Source organism: Schistocerca piceifrons, chromosome 7 (assembly GCF_021461385.2).
Source record: "Schistocerca piceifrons isolate TAMUIC-IGC-003096 chromosome 7, iqSchPice1.1, whole genome shotgun sequence".
In the NCBI taxonomy this organism is placed as follows: domain Eukaryota; kingdom Metazoa; phylum Arthropoda; class Insecta; order Orthoptera; family Acrididae; genus Schistocerca; species Schistocerca piceifrons.
The window spans coordinates 486,826,979-486,843,343 of NC_060144.1; the positions used below are offsets into that span (position 1 = coordinate 486,826,979).

A 16,365-nucleotide genomic window follows, 5' to 3' on the forward strand; every position below is an offset into this window, starting at 1 on the left:
GTTTTCAAGTGTAAATGCAGACAGTGGGATGGTAGGATGGTGGTCACAGGAAGTGTAAACTACTGGAAGAACATTACATGCCTCGATCGATGCAGGATTATGAGCTTCAGACACTTTCAATGCTAATGAAACTGGCACCTTTTATAATTTACCTCCTGCAAAATCATATTCCATTAAGGGAGTAAAATTCCACAGAAGTAAAAATAAATACAGAAAGGATGATAATGCTAATGTGAGTAAATAGTGATGGAAGTGAAAAGTTGCCTCCATTAACAATACAAAAATTTAAAACTTCCTGGTGTTTCGAAAACTTAAAAATGTTATTTTGTACTTATCAGTACAACAGCAGTGTCAGGATGAGGTTAGAAGTCCTTACGAGATTTTACAGGCATTTAGATACTAAGACGGGTGCAGCAGGAAGGAAAATTTTACTCATTATTGACAACTGCCCTCCACATCCCAAAGGAAACAATTTCTATGGAATGTAAATGTTGTGTTCCTCCAAACACCACAAGTCAACTGCAGCCTATGGATCTGAGCAACAAAATACGTTCTGTTGAAGCCAGAGTAGCAGTTGTGTTGAAGACAGTTTCATTCCTGACAGACAGGATGTGATTGCAGAATTCTACAGGCTATGCCTATATTTGTTGCTGCCTGGAATTCTGTAACCTAACAGACTGTGTTAAACTTTTTCAGAAGACTGGTTGCAGTATGTCAGCTGCTGTTGGAGACTACATTCTTCCAGAAGGAGATACTTCTGAGAATATGACATCTAGGATTTTGTTTTGATGATGTCATCCTGACTTCCCCATCCAAGATTGATGCAAGTAAAATGTGTGCATGCTTGTGTAGGAACACTCAGGCAGGGGCTGGTGGTGACATGATGAATAATAGTAATAAGAAGAAGAAGAAGAAAAGGAGACCGTTGCACCAAGTTTCACTGCTGCTGTGCGAGGAGCTGATATCATCAGAAATTTCCTTAAATCTTTTAATGTAGAGGAATCAATTTAACTTATATCAACCAACTGGAGCGATGACTTCTTTCAACACAATATACTGAAAGGATAAAACAAGGAAGTCTTCTTGATTTTAAAAGGATGTATTCTATGAGAAGTGTAATGATTATATATTTACTGCATTAAATTTGCAGCACAAAATACTGATTATTTTGTAATTAAATAGCACTTATATCATGTAAGGATGCTTCAATTATGATTTTGGGTTGCTCCTGTCACATACTCTGGCAAAAATCCCATTTAAGGAAAACCCCTGTTTGTGAAAACATTTTCTGGGTCTCAAAGAGTCATTGAAAATGAGTTTTACTCAGTTTCACTGTAGCTTGCTACAAACTGTCCTTCATTCCACTTTAAGAGCTTTCATTTGGACAATGTTTTCTTGACTCAAAATGAATCACATGCCAGCACTCCTTGGAGGATGAAGATGATAAGTAGTTGACACCTGAATGTTCAAACTCTTCACCTAAGTACATGCCTTTAAAGAAAGTCAAAGTTTAAAACTGACCTGATAAATGTCACTTACAGCAATGATAAAATGTATACTGATGAGGTAAAAAAATAAATAAATAAATAAAAAGGCCAATGAGGAAAAGCTAAACAGCCATAACAGAAACATGTGGATGACTGACAACGTACAAAGAAAAGCATGAGCTAGCCGTTCTGTAGTACACGAAAATGAACAACATAAAAGCTTAGGCTGGAGTCCAGAAAATAAACAAAACTAAAACATTTACCTCTTTGTGAGCTGATATAAAGTGCAGATGCCCACCGCATTTTACTGACATTCTTTCATAAGAAAATCAAATACGGCATTAAAATGTGACACACAGATTTGTACACCAGAGGCATCACAAATGACTAGTTACTCTCGCCGGATCAAAAAGCCATTGCTCAGGGAGTGTATTATCTAATGGGGCAGGTGACCGACATCTCGCCTCTGTGACTGGAAGCAGAAAAGCAAAGACCAGGCCATTGTGTTCACCACCCACAGCTTGCTGTATCTCATTTCCAGTCACTCTTCCTCCCACTAATTCATGACCTACATCAACAGTTAAATTAAAGCCAGCAGAGGAGCAACATATAGTTCAACCCTGTCTCCTCCACACTTATCCTTAACTAATATCAGCTTGCTTATTTTCCATTATCTGCATGTGTCCTGGTCCCAGAAGAATGTTTCCCCATTGTTGTAGCAAGAAAAGTGTACCTTCTATGTTTTGGGGCATTCTATTTGCTGGGAACATTTACTAAACTCCAGTGACATTAAGAGAATTAGGGCATATGAGGAATTTCTTCCATTAGTGATGCCCACTCATCTGGTTCTGTGATGTCAAGAACATATACAACTAATAATATTATGCCCTATGTGGGTATCTTGTGAATATATCCTGGAAACACAATGAGGGAAAGTCTGAGAAGCCAAGGGACTAAATCTGTTTTGACTTTCTTTGTTGCAGTTATAATACACATTACAATACTGTGAAACAAATATTTAAAATAACATTTGGAGCACTTTCTTTTCTAAAATTTGTAAAAAAAACCGCCTGTCTGATCTACTTAAAAAGTCAAACCAGTGATTTACTCTTACTTTAACTACATTTGGCCAGAGTGGCTAGAGATAGCAGTCACGTGCGCGCATGCAAGACTTAGGCAAAATCTCAATGCATAACAGTGATGTTGTGCCTGTTTGCAACTCAACATGTCACCTTTACGGTTAGTAGCAATCTATCCTTTTCAGAATATCACTGATATTCCAACCTGGATGTCACACTGTAAAAAATATATTTTGGATGCTTGTTACAACTTGATGAACTGACACCTGATCGGGAGTGGCAGCTCATCAGCCTTAGTACAGAAACTGGAAATGAGCTCAAGATTGGGCTAGTCCTGATGGCCCTTAGGGCTGTCTAATCCCCTAACAGTAGACTGCAATGAACGACAGGAACAGCTAGTAACAACACACATTTTCTTCCTACCAAAAATGTAAAATCGTTGTTTAGTGCCCATTTCTTGAGTCTCATTATCATCTGCAGCTTGCACATACTTGTCATACTGCTGGGAGATGAAATGGAAATTTTGAAGTTGTACCGAAGGTAACAGCACTGAATGTGGGCCCTCTACTGTGAATGTAATACTACCTGTAGTCATTAAAAAAAACATGGTAACACAACATTACTATGAGTGGCACTGTCCTTTTATATAAAACTATCAGATAGGACATCACTGACTCAACGTAAGTGCATGAAGAATATTGGAGTTTAACATCCTACTGACAAAATTGTTAAAGACCATGCAGAAGTTCAGGTTGGAGTGGGATCTACCCATTCTGGATGCTGACATGATATTTAACCACAGCAAAATGGATGCAGAGCTTCTAGTTAGTTTTGTTACTTACTCGATTGCTTTCTTCCAGCCACTACTCTCTCTGGCAACAGTATCAAGATTGGTAACTGGTCACTGGAGTGAAGATCACTGGCCAGGTCCTGTGTGTATGTATCAGCGAAGTCCTTTGAGTCTTTCACGGCAGCATGTGTGAATAAACTCTTCTCGGTTTTCAAGCCATATCAAATCAAAAAAAATTCTCAAGCTTTCGATTGCCATATCCACCACCATCATCAGGAGCAATACCACTGACTGTCAAGGCTGGCGCGGTTTTTTTACTTATATAGTCACGAGTGTGGCCTCTACCACCAATCAGCGAGGGCCAAAACAACATATGCCCGGAAAGTGAGTTGGGCAGCTCGTAATGCCTCTGGCTCACCACAGGACTGAGTGACATCACGTGGCACAAGGGGTCAGTGCCACATTTGCAACTGCTGCTCCTGCCTCACTTCAAGTATCGAGCATCTGTCGTTACTTCCTTTCAACATCCAAAACTCTCCACCATGCCCTACTAAGTGTGTACGCCTGATCTCTGTTGAAATTGTTGCTGTTCATTCTGATATAAGCTGCCTCTTTTATAACAGGATTCCATTATGTTGATGCAAGAGCCAAGACTCTTGTGTTTTCAAACTGTATTTTGGGTCTGTTTTCCAGGAAATGCTCAGCTGTGGCCAACTTGTCAAACTCCCTTCTTTAATATGAATCTTGTGCTTGCTGCAATTGTCTGACCTATATAGATGCTGCCACATTTACAAGGGCACCATACACACCAGGCACACAAAGAGCTATGTCTTCTTTAACAGTGCCCAGTACACCTCGTATCTTGGGGTGGGCAAGAACACTGGTCCCAGTCCATTTCTACACAGCACATGTCCTAATTTATCTGTCATACTGTGGGGCAATGAGCAGCAAGTTAAGACATGTGCTGGAGAGCCATGGACTGGGACCTGTGTTCTAGCCCACCCCAAGATATGCTGCACCCTCTTCACAGCTCTTCATGTGCCTAGTATGTATAGTGTCCCTTGTGAATGTCGCAGCATCTATGTTGATCAGACTATCTGCACAGTTGCAGAGCATTGTACCGAGCACAAGCAAAATATGAAACAGAGGGCGTTTGTCAAGTTGGCCACAGCTGAGCACTGCCTGGAAAACAGACACAAAATACAGTTTGAAGACTGATAATCTTGGCTCATGCATCAACATACTGGGATCCTGTTACAAAAGAGGTGGTTGGGATTAGTATGAGCAGCAACAATTTTAACAGAGACCAGGGGTACACACTTAGTAGGGCATGGGGGTGGGCTTTGGATAAGCAAAGGTGGATGCTTGCTTGACACTTGAAGGGAGGCGGGAGCACCAGTTTCAAATGTGGCTCCAGCCACTCGCACCAACTGACATCACTTGGTCCCCTGGCAGGCCAGAGCTTCTTTGAGCTGCTCAACTCACCTTCTGCGCACACATCATTTTAGCCATCTCTGATGGTGCGAGAGGCCACAATCATGGCTACTCAAGTGGAGAAACGTGCCAGCCCCAACAATCAGGGATCTTACTCCTGACTATGGCAGAGATAGCCATCAAAAGCTCAAGAATTTTATTCAAATTGATGCAACATGAAAACCAAGATTTTATTCAGTATCAGTGAAGGTCAGAGAGCATATCAAGGAGATCAATTGAGGAGATTAATCACATAGTAGTGCTGAAGTACATGTGTTCAGAAGCCCCCTCGAAGGAATACGTGCATGAGCTCTATTAGTCGAGTAGTACCTCTTCACATCTATGTCACTGTGTGGTAATAGAATGGGTAAAGCTACTTGGCACATACACCATGATAGTAACTGGTAGTGACAAGGTGAGGTAAGGAGTGACATGTACCACTAACAAAGACAGCTGCTCCTCTTTCTCCCTCCCCAAAGAGATATCCTTTCTGTGGAGGTTACAGCCTCTTAGTAAAGGTGAGTCAATAAGCTTTGAGTTATGTATACACACAACCACAAGAGCTTTTCCTTGAGCCTTAATTACTCCACATGCAACCTTGGCCCATCAATGAACAACTGTTTGGGAACCACTTTAGAGGTGAGGTTTTTTCCATGCTGAGATGGGGAAACTGTTCTAACTGGCAGCTTAAATGAACTGGTTCTCTCCATTTGGCCCCCACATCCATATAATCCCCTGGAGGGTCCTCTTCTTTTTCTTAAAGCAGAATTTATTCAATTTGGTCACTGGTTTTAATAAGCTTTCCAAGATTTTGGAAAGAATAACATTTCAAGTCACAGAGGAGACGTCAATGATCATTCAAATACTTACTTTGAAAATAATTTATTTTCTGGCACAATCACACACAATATCAATACAAAATTACCAGTTTCAGCTGTTTGGCAGCTATCTTCAGATCTACAAGATAAATAAGTTTGAAAAAGAAGCCATGTAGATTACGTTAAAACAAAACAAGTTTAAAGATTTTTTTGGTTTTGCATAATTTTTCCCCTTCAGTGATGAACATTAGGGCTTAACAATTTGCAGCACACACAACTGAAGTTTTCCTCATTTGTCTGTTATGGCAAGATTGTGGATTTGAGTGCAATGTTTGCTTTGCATTTTCTAGTTCCTGGCACCCAATCAATCTGTCAACTTTATAGCAAGCACTTACACTCTATATGTTTATGCCAATTTCCATAGCTGCGTGCATTGAAGTGGTTTTTGTACTCTTTTGTTCACTGACGCAAATGGAAATTACCATGTGAATATTCATCTTTTGGATTTACAGCTCTTGTAATGTTTCCACATTTGCAGTTACAATTATTGGATATAGGTTATGCTTTTTATGCAAAACATTACTTTCCTTGTTACTCAAACATGTTTTGTCACCTCTATGCCATCATCAGTGTGTTTTTTGTATTGAAATACTGTAAAAAGTTTGTATATTTTAGGTTGTAACTAGTCAAACAAAATGTGGCCTTAAGACAGTTTTTCTTTGTATTTTTTCTTACCTTGACTTTATATTACATGGTTTTGCAGGACCACCTATATGGTGTCTGGCACTAATAGCTTGTCATCTGCAAACCAGACAATGTAAATGTGAATTTTTTCCACAGGTAAACACATTCCATTATTTTTAAAAACGTGACTTTGACATGACTAATTGTTTTATTTATATATTTGTTATTACTCATGTTTTGTTATGATTGATCCTCTTCCTTTCGCATTCTGAGGGCTCTGTACACATATATTCAATGTACTCTCCGTAATTTCAATACACAAAGTTGTTCTCTCTCTCTCTCTCTCTCTCTCTCTCTCTCTCTCTGTGTGTGTGTGTGTGTGTGTGTGTGTGTGTGTGTGTGTGTGTGTGTGTGTGTGTGTGTGTGTGTGTCACATTTGTTCCTTTTCCGTTTACAAACCATATGGGGTTTGTAGCTATTTTCCTCTGTTATTTGTTTTATTGTGTTCAGCTCCTGTGTATAATTCTGTTTGCTTATGGGTGTTCTGTACAATCTGTGGAGCCTGAATATGAAGCTTGCTTGTGCGCCACTGTGTGGTTCGATAGACTGAATGGTGGTACTCTCAGTTGACGGCTTCCTGAATATTATGAAGCCATGGGTGTTCTCTCTCTTTTCGTACGATGAGACCCAGAAATTGTAGTGTGTTGTCTGTTTCTAATGTGAAGGTATTTTTTGGTGTAAGTTACTTATTTCATCGTGCAGCTGTTCTTTGTGTGTGTGTGTGTGTGTGTGTGTGTGTGTGTGTGTGTGTGTGTTTCTTCAGTCAGCCATATTATGTCATTGACATAATGGTAACAGCACATAACTCTGTATTTATTATTATTATTATTTGCATGAAGATCTTGTTTTCTAGGTTGTTCGTGAATATGTTGGCTAGGAGGCCACTAACTGGTGATCCACTAACTGACGATCCCATTGGCAGTCCTTCATGTTGGGAATAAAATTCTTTGTTGAATGTGAAGTAATTTTGCATTGTTATGGTATTGAATATGGTTGCTATTTAATTAATGTGCGAGTCTGGTGGATTTCCTTGTTGTTTTAGTCTTTGTGCAATGTGCTGATTTTTTCTTTTACTGGAAGGCAAGTGCATACCGATGTGACATCAATGATATATGGCTTGCTGCATCTGGTATGTCAATGTTCTTGATTCTCTCTACTGGTTCCACTGAATCTTCTAGGTTCCTGTTGTTTTCGAAAGTGTATATTGTCTTTAGTAATGTTTGTGTATGTTGAGCTAGGTGATACGATGGAGCATTTCTGAAGCTGATGATCAGTTTTAAACAGGTATGTTCTTTGTGCACCTTTGGTAGGGATTTCAGAGTGAGTGCCTTCTGAGATTTTTTGTGTCATTCTTTTTTATCAGGCCTTTCAAAAATGTATTTTCACTGCTGTTCAGTGCTTGCTGAATATTTCTCTGTCATTGCTGTTGGGTCACTGGCCAGTTTGGTGATGCTGTTGTCCTTCAGAAACACTAATGCTTTATCTATGTATTCCTTTTCATTCATAATCACCAGAGGCAGGTGTTGTGTAAGAGCACGAGAACACAGTAACACCCTAACTTTTGACACCTTGCGAATTTATTGGTTACTTTTCTTTGAATGCTGTAAACATAACACAGATGCTGGAATACAGCACTACTGCCCCTCTCAACTCCATGGAACTTGGCATCAGGGTCGTGAGCACATCTTCAGTTGCGCATGTTTTAAGGAGCTTTTGCGCACGTGCAACTCCAGTGATGTAATCGCCTTACAGGCCAAATACATACAGATTTCACAAACAACATGCACGGTTCACTATGTGCACAGCTAGCCCTTGCCACTCAACCAGAAGTTTACGTCAGTGCCCCCAGTTGGTAGCACACTGCAGAGACTTTTATCCCCGTTCACTCGGCATAAACACTGCTAGTGATAGCACACTCATCAGATATGCCAATTCACTCACTATACACTATAGTAAAATTACACTGGCTATCAGTATGTGTTAAAGTTGTACTGACAGTAAACCTATTTTGTGGGTTTCTGATTGAGTTATAGTATGTTAAGTTATGACTTATCATCCAGTAATCCATTTGAGGCAATGAGAACCAGAAGGGCCTAAAGCAGATCCATGTTGATTGTGAAATTTGTAGCATTAATTGAAGCTTCTGAAAGCTGTTGATCCTATGGTGCATCAGGTTTTTCTGTGCTGTAACCCCAAATTGTACAAGTGTATATGAAAATTTACAAAAAGCTGTATCACTGGTTTCTCTGATACTCACTTAAAAGTGGAATCGATGGCGGTGTGCTTTAGGTCCTTATGGATCTTGGCACCTCATTTGCATTCTAGTCAAGCGACCATGTAGGTAGACATTACTACTTGGATTTAATCATCTCCACAAATGGCACTTTGTGTTTGGAGTTGGTTGTTTACTGTGCAGGAATAGGTTTTTATGTGCAGCGTAAACATGAAGTATGTTGAATCTATTTGAAAATGTTAACAGAAAAGTAAAGCTGTGAGAAGGTGTCGTGAGCTGTGCTTGGGTAGTTCAGTCAGTAGAGCACTTGCCCGTGAAATGGAAAGGCCCCGAGTTCAAGTCTTGGTCCAGCACACAACTTTAATCTGCCAGGGAGTTTCATATCAGTATGCATTACACTGCAGAGTCAAAATCTCATTCTGGGAACAGAGGAGTAAATCGGCAGGGAAAAATAGCCACAAAGGAACTAGGGCCTCCAAGAACAGATCCTATGATTGAGAGAGATGAAATCAAATAAGCTCAACTACAAGCGAACATTAAACCAGGAAATGTACAGTTAGCACTAGTAGTTGTGTGAGTACAGTGTAAGAATATCTGATTTTCAGCCCAGAAGTAAATTTGTTAACTAATATAACTGTTAGAGATCTTGTACATTTGTCCAAAAAATTGGAAAAGTACAAAATCTCCCATTTACACAAAAATGTGAAGTGGTGAGCTGCAAAAGCTTTCATGTTATTTTGTTATTGCCCTAAACTGTACTTAATTATGTATAAAACAACAAAATTCCACAACAACAATCATTTCTTTGTCAGGTAAGCTATGCATATTATTATTATTATTATTATTATTATTATTATTACTATATCATCACCACCACCACCATCACCACCACCGTTTCCAGAATGAAATTTCACTCTGCAGCGGACTTGTGCTGATATGAAACTTCCAAGCAGATTAAAACTACGTGCTGGACCGAGACTTGAAATCGGGATCTTTGCCTTTCGTGGGAAAGTGCTCTACCATCTGAGCTACCCAAGCATGACTCACGATCTGTCCTCACAGCTTCAATTCTGCCAGTACCTCATATCCCACCTTCCAAAGGTCCCAAGTTCGCGTCTTGGCCCGGCACACAGTTTTGATCTGCCAGGAAGTTTCATCATCACTGCTGTTATTATTATTAGCAGTGGCTGTATTTGTAAACTTGTCGATAAGCATAACTGTTATACAGCAGATGCTATTAATTTCTCACACTCAAATTTATCTAAATCTAAAAATTTATGAATGCATTAAAATTTGGGGTACTCCACCTTTCTTGTTCTGTTATAAAGTGTTCAGATTCTGTAAGATCTTCTATTGTTTTGTGTGACAAGTGTTTCTCAATGTTGTGTTTTGGTCCTTTTTCCAGTAGGGTTTTCTCCTGATTTGTGAGTTTAATGCCAGTTAGGGTGACGAGTCTGGAATTGATGAGTGTAGCAGGTATGTTTGTGCTGTTTATGTTTCTCCCATTTTTCTTGTATTATTTTCTTTATTTTTTAAAGTTCGTTGTTGTGCAACTGTTTTTGCATACAGTTCCCCGATTTCATGTTTGAGCTGCATAATCTCTACTTTCCTTTCCAGTTTACTTGGTGCAGATGACATGCTGTTGACGGAGTTCTTTACATAGTCTGGAACCATATCATGAGTTAGATAGCTTTTGTTGAACTGTATGTTGAGGTTTGTATTCTGAAGTTTCATTAAAGTGTTCCCGTATTTACTGTGGAGCTTGCTGTGTAATGCCTGGCTGGGCCACGAAACATTAATCTTCTGGATTTGCAGCTCTTATATTTTTTTATGTTTGCAGTTAAAATTATTGGATATAGTTTCTGCCTTTCATTCAAAACACTGTTTTTCTTATTACATAATACAGGTGGTAATGCAAAGCCACATAATGTAAACTCAAGGTAAGAACAAAAAAACTACCAGAACAGTTTACACAAAATAGTGGCAATGAACATGTCTTAATTTTGTGAGCAGCTTTGTCTCTTCTGCTATAGGTCAACTGGCTCTTGCAAGGCACCTCATTGGGTAAGGCATATTTTAAACCTGAAGAAAGCACTCTGAATATGTTATGCCAACACCTGTGAATTAAAACTGGAACTGCAGCATCTTTATTTCTCGTCATTTTCCCCTCATCCAGATATTTTTTTTTTTTTTTTTTTTTTTTTTTTTTTTTACGTCTCTTACACCTAGGGACTAGAAAAATTCACATTTGCAATAAACATGAATATAGATGCAAATTCTGCATGAAAATGCAAAAATGTGAATTTGTGTAATAAATGCTATTTTGCAGTGAACCACAAAATGGTTCAAATGGCTCTAAGCACTATGGGACTTAACATCTGAGGTCATCAGTCCCCTAGAACTGAGAACTACTTAAACCTAACTAAACTAAGGACATCACACACATCCATGCCCGAGGCAGGATTCGAACCTGCAATCACAGCAGCAGTGTGGTTCTGGACTGAAGCACCTAGAACCACTCGGCCACAGCGGCCGGCGCAGTGAAGCACATCCAGATGAATTGTTTCATCAGGCATAGCTGAAATAGCTTTTTTTTTTTTTTTTTTTGCATACAAATATTGAAAAAGTAACCTGTTTTCAGTTACTGGTATTGCATATCATCTGGTGAAGCCCAATTTGGAAAGAGAGTCAGTGTAAGAAAGCATTTCCAAAATAAAGTGCACACCTATGCACAACGTATCACTGTGCTCATATGTTACACTCATGTCACATCACAAACAGTGGGCAGTTGAATTGGTACTATAAAATACACATGTGGCAATGTAGGGCTCAGCCATAATGCTTAAAATTTTAGAACAAAGAAATGTATTTGTCTGTCTGCTAGCTGAAGTTGACATTATGCAAAACTGTGGGCACTATAACATGGCAGTTTTAGGTGTAGGGTGTTTTGTACTACATTTCATAAGAAACTGGCAAATTTCCAACTGCAGCCAGCATAGCCATTACCAAACGTTTGGTGCACTCTGCTTTGCTTTGTGTTCAGTTCATTATTTTCTTAAAATGAGCTTGGAGACTAATCCTGGTACATCACAGGGTTCAAGTGCTATTCTCATGACACCCCAAGGGATCAGGGGGTCCATGTAGCAAGTCTGCTTTTGCAGAAACAAAGAACACTGTGTAGACTGTTTGGCCTGCAAGAGGGAAGTGGGGCCTGTTACCACCACACTACTCCTCACTTATCGAGCATTCGAAGTTCTCGTTTCTTTATGCTCGTGCCCCTTCGCTATACTGTAGTGTCTGCACTACTGTGACCACATCAAGAGTCTTCCTGTAAAGCACAACTAAGTTATTTCCAGTTATGCTTCCACCCTATGTAACTCATTGGGTCTATGTGTAGCGATGTCAGAGTATGGGCTGCATGACCCATGCAAGGGCTTTACAATATGTTAATCAACACTTATAAGTACAGATTCAAAATCTTTGTCAAGAACCACTGTCATTCAGAGAATCACTCTGCCCACCAGCAAAAAAGTGCTGCTGCTTAATGACAGAACAATCATTTATTGAAACTGTCAATAGAGCCGAAAAAAAAAAAAAAAAGAAAAGACTTTTTCTGAAAAAACTGTTGAAGTTTCCGTAGAAGCAACTATTCCACTCACAAAGCTAATAATTATAGAGAATGAAAATTATTTATTCCCTTTTACTATTATTTCATCTTCAATAAGTTTTTTCTTTTCTTTTTTCCTCTCTTTTACAATCAACTTTGTCTTAAGCCACGCAGCATGCCAAACTTTATGTAAAATAGATGCATATTATGCCAAAAACAGATGCTACTGTCATTCATTCACCAAAAAAAGGTGCTACATTTTAGGTTCTGTAGTTGTACGTTTGTCCTATAATTCTTAGAGGTCCATCATCATCAGACCTGTACAGCAAAAATACCCTCATCCAAATTCTGAAAGGCATATTAATTTCATTTTGTCACCTGATCTATCAACTCTGCTACTTCCCACTTTCCCAAAATTATTCATATGATATGCTACTTACCAAAAAAATGTTTCAAATGGCTCTGAGCACTATGGGACTAAACATATGTGGTCATCAGTCCCCTAGAACTTAGAACTACTTAAACCTAACTAACCTAAGGCCATCACACACATCCATGCCCGAGGCAGGATTTGAACCTGCGACCGTAGCAGTCGCGCGGTTCCGGACTGAGCGCCTAGAACCGCTAGACCACCGCGGCCGGCTACTTACCAAAACTGGCACTTCCAATGTTCTACACAAAGCCTTCAAACACCTGAATCTACAAACGTTTCATGTGTTTAGAATGACTTTAGTGCTAAATAAGTAGCATTGTAAATATATTTTCAGAGACAAAAGAAGTAGTGTACATAGATTACAGATTTAAGTGTAAACAAAACAATGCTTTACGTTACAAACCTGTTAACAAAACCAGGCGCAATATTACGTAACTGTTCTACTCCCTGCTGTATTTGAAGCAATGCATTTAATGCCTGGGGATTTGACATCAGATTATGGATTTCAGGATTTTGCAACTGCTGTAGAAAGTTTGGTAGCATCCGCCGTATCTGGTCCTGAAATTTATACAGAGACAGACCACATAAGTGTATCAGACTATTTATTAAGAGAAAGTAAACCAATGAAAGTAATAGCCATGTGTCTCACTGTTTAAATAACAGCAGCATGGCAGCTACTTAAATTTTATCATCATTTATATTGACACTCAAAATGACACTCAAGATGCAGCCTGAAATTTTATTCACTTTTCAAGAGAAACTAAACTGAGAGTAACGCAATTGTGCTGCATTCTGGCAATTTCTTTTAAGCATTTTTAACTGATCAATCTTTGGGAATAAGAATCTTACACTGTCTCCATAATTTGTAAGGTTTCAAGTGTGTTTTCAATTAGATAAAATGGGAAAGGTTATCCATATGTCTTCTTATTTTGGATCACAGTAGTACTTGATGAGGGCTACTTTAAAAGAGATTTATGTGAATGATCTTCTAATGAATGGAAGTTTTGTTGTATGATCAACCTCAGTTACTGCATCCAAGTGTTGTTAGCAGCTTCCCAACAGTGGTACTGTACTTTTGTCAGTAGTCACACGGATGTGATGCCATTAGAAGGAAAAAAGTACTGGGGTTCAAACACTCATCAACAAGGTAATCAAGATCTGACTGGATAAGGGTGGGCAAAAAAGAGACTGTGGTCTTTTCAAAGGAACTGTCTTGGTCTTGACTCATTTACGGAAACCATACAAAAGCAAATTATGGATATCTGGAGAGGGATTTGAACCTTATTCCTCTCATGTGATACTCCAATGTGTATACTATTTCACAATCCACAAACAATAGAAGACAGCTCAGGCCAGGATTTGGGAACAGGGAAGGAGGAAGTGAATATTTGCTATTGTGAACGGTGATTAACTGTAATTTTGTTGAGAATTAATGATGAAGCATTACACCTGTCTCTGACTTCTGAGAGAACAGCAAAAGGAAAGCAGTTCATTTTCGTGCTCATTTTCTGGGCTTCTAAATGAAAGTGAGTTACTTATTTAGAATTGTCTACATACTTTTGTAGTTTAATTGTAAATTTCTTGCTTGTTTGTGTATTTCGAGGTATAGTCTTGTGCTTTAGAAACTTTGTAGTACAGGTTTACACCATGTGCATTGCTGCTATCATCAGCCAGCAGCCGTCGTACTGGGCACAGTCAGTCATTGAATTTTGAACTAGCAGCAACAGGAGAGTAGTTTATTTTCCACCATCTTCAGTATGGACAGGGCTGGTGAATGCTGCATTCAGATGCATCTTGAGTTGGACACAGTTCACTCACAGCACCAGGCAGTGCTTGCTTTGGTCATGCAGCTTAAGCCTGCTGCCTATGGGTGTCATTGTGAGGGGCTGAATGTAATGATCCAAGGGACGACCAGCATGTCCCATGTGTGCACCAATTGGTCTACTATTATGGTGGGCCTAATTACTGCCTGCAATGAAATTGAACCTTCACCAGTGAGCGAATGGGAGGTTGTATATGCCAGGGTGCACCAGCTGGCAAAAAGACTTTCTGGGGAACTGATAGCAAAGCCTCCACAGTATGTCTGACAAACAGGTTTCAGGAGCTGTCTGTAGCTGATAATAATCCTGAGTCAGCTGCAGTCATTTTTTCAGTTCCACTGGAACCCCCTTAGTCTCCAAGAGCTGGGCATTAACAGTGGGTGGGATTATTGGTAGTAGGGAACTCCAATTTGGGCATATGGTGGAGCCCCTTAGGAATATGACTGCCAATCAGGGGAAGATAATTGTGACTCAGTGTATACTGAGGGAAATGATCTCAGATGAACAGCAGTTCCTTCAGATGTCACAAAGAGCACAGGGTGCAGCCATCAGCAGGAAGTGGCTCTGCCAGTACTAATGATATGAGCCATTTTGGATCAAAAGAGATTCTCTCATGTTTCTGGTGGCTCAACCAGTTTTGCTTCCAAGATGAAGCCAGGGCTACCCATGTATAGCATCACTGACAGACAAATTGTGGACCTTTGGTAGAGCTATGTGGAGGGTCTGAATCAGAGGCTCAGATGGTTCTGTGACTGTAAAGACTGCAATTTCTTTGACTTTCACCATAGGATGGAGAGGAATTAGGATCTGCTTAAGAGGTCAGGGGTCCATTACATACAGATGGCGACTAACTGGGTAATGTGAAGTGAACTGGGCGTTAGGTTCTCAGGGAAAATGCAAACACGGGTTCTGTTTCAAAGGACGCAGGTCAAGCAGAGGATGAGGATAGACTTCAGAAGCATTGGCATTATAAATGTAAACTGTAATAGCTATGTTGGGAAAAAACTACCAACAGGGTGTATCACTGACATGAAAGAAAAATCTCAGATTTTTACCAGATTACCTGATTAAATGCCCCCCATGAACCATGGACCTTACCATTGGTGGGAAGGCTTGCGTGCCTCAGCGATACAGATAGAAAGGTGCAACCACAACGCAGGGGTATCTGTTGAGAGGCCAGACAAACGTATGGTTCCTGAAGAGGGGCAGCAGCCTTTTCAGTAGTTGCCATGGCAACAGTCTGGATGATTGACTGATCTGGTCTTGTAACACTAACCAAAACAGCCTTGCTGTGCTGGTACTGCGAACGGCTGAAAGCAAGGGGAAACTACAGCCGTAATTTTTCCCGAGGGCATGCAGCTTTACTTTATGGTTAAATGATGATGGTGTCATCTTGGGTAAAATATTCTGGAGGTATAATAGTCCCCCATTCAGATCTCCGGGCAGGGACTATTCAGGAGGACGTTGTTATCAGGAGAAAGAAAACTGGCGTTCTATGGATTGGAGCGTGGAATGTCAGATCCCTTAATCGGGCAGGTAGGTTAGAAAATTTAAAAAGGGAAATGGATAGGTTAAAGTTATATATAGTGGGAATTAGTGAAGTTTGGTGGCAGGAGGAACAAGACTTCTGGTCAGGTGAGTACAGGGTTATAAACACAAAGTCAAATAGGGGTAATGCAGGAGTAGGTTTAATAATGAATAGGAAAATAGGAATGCGGGTAAGCTACTACAAACGGCATTGTGAGCACATTGTTGTGGCCAAGATATATACGAAGCCCACACCTACCACAGTAATGCAAGTTTATATGTCGACTAGCTCCGCAGATGACGAAGAGATGATGAAATGTATGACGAGATAAAAGAAATTATTCAGGTAGTGAA

At 39.8% G+C, this 16,365-nt stretch overlaps 1 protein-coding gene across 1 annotated transcript in view; it reads right to left on the reverse strand.

Moving 5' to 3' along the window:
- The window catches only part of LOC124805360 (ubiquilin-1), a 103,920-nt gene that overhangs the window by 23,310 nt on the left and 64,245 nt on the right, over window positions 1-16,365 (reverse strand). Inside the window, exon 7 of the mRNA XM_047265902.1 lies at window positions 13,068-13,222. Within this exon, the coding sequence (XP_047121858.1) occupies window positions 13,068-13,222 (155 nt within the window). The remainder of the gene's footprint in view (window positions 1-13,067; window positions 13,223-16,365) is intronic.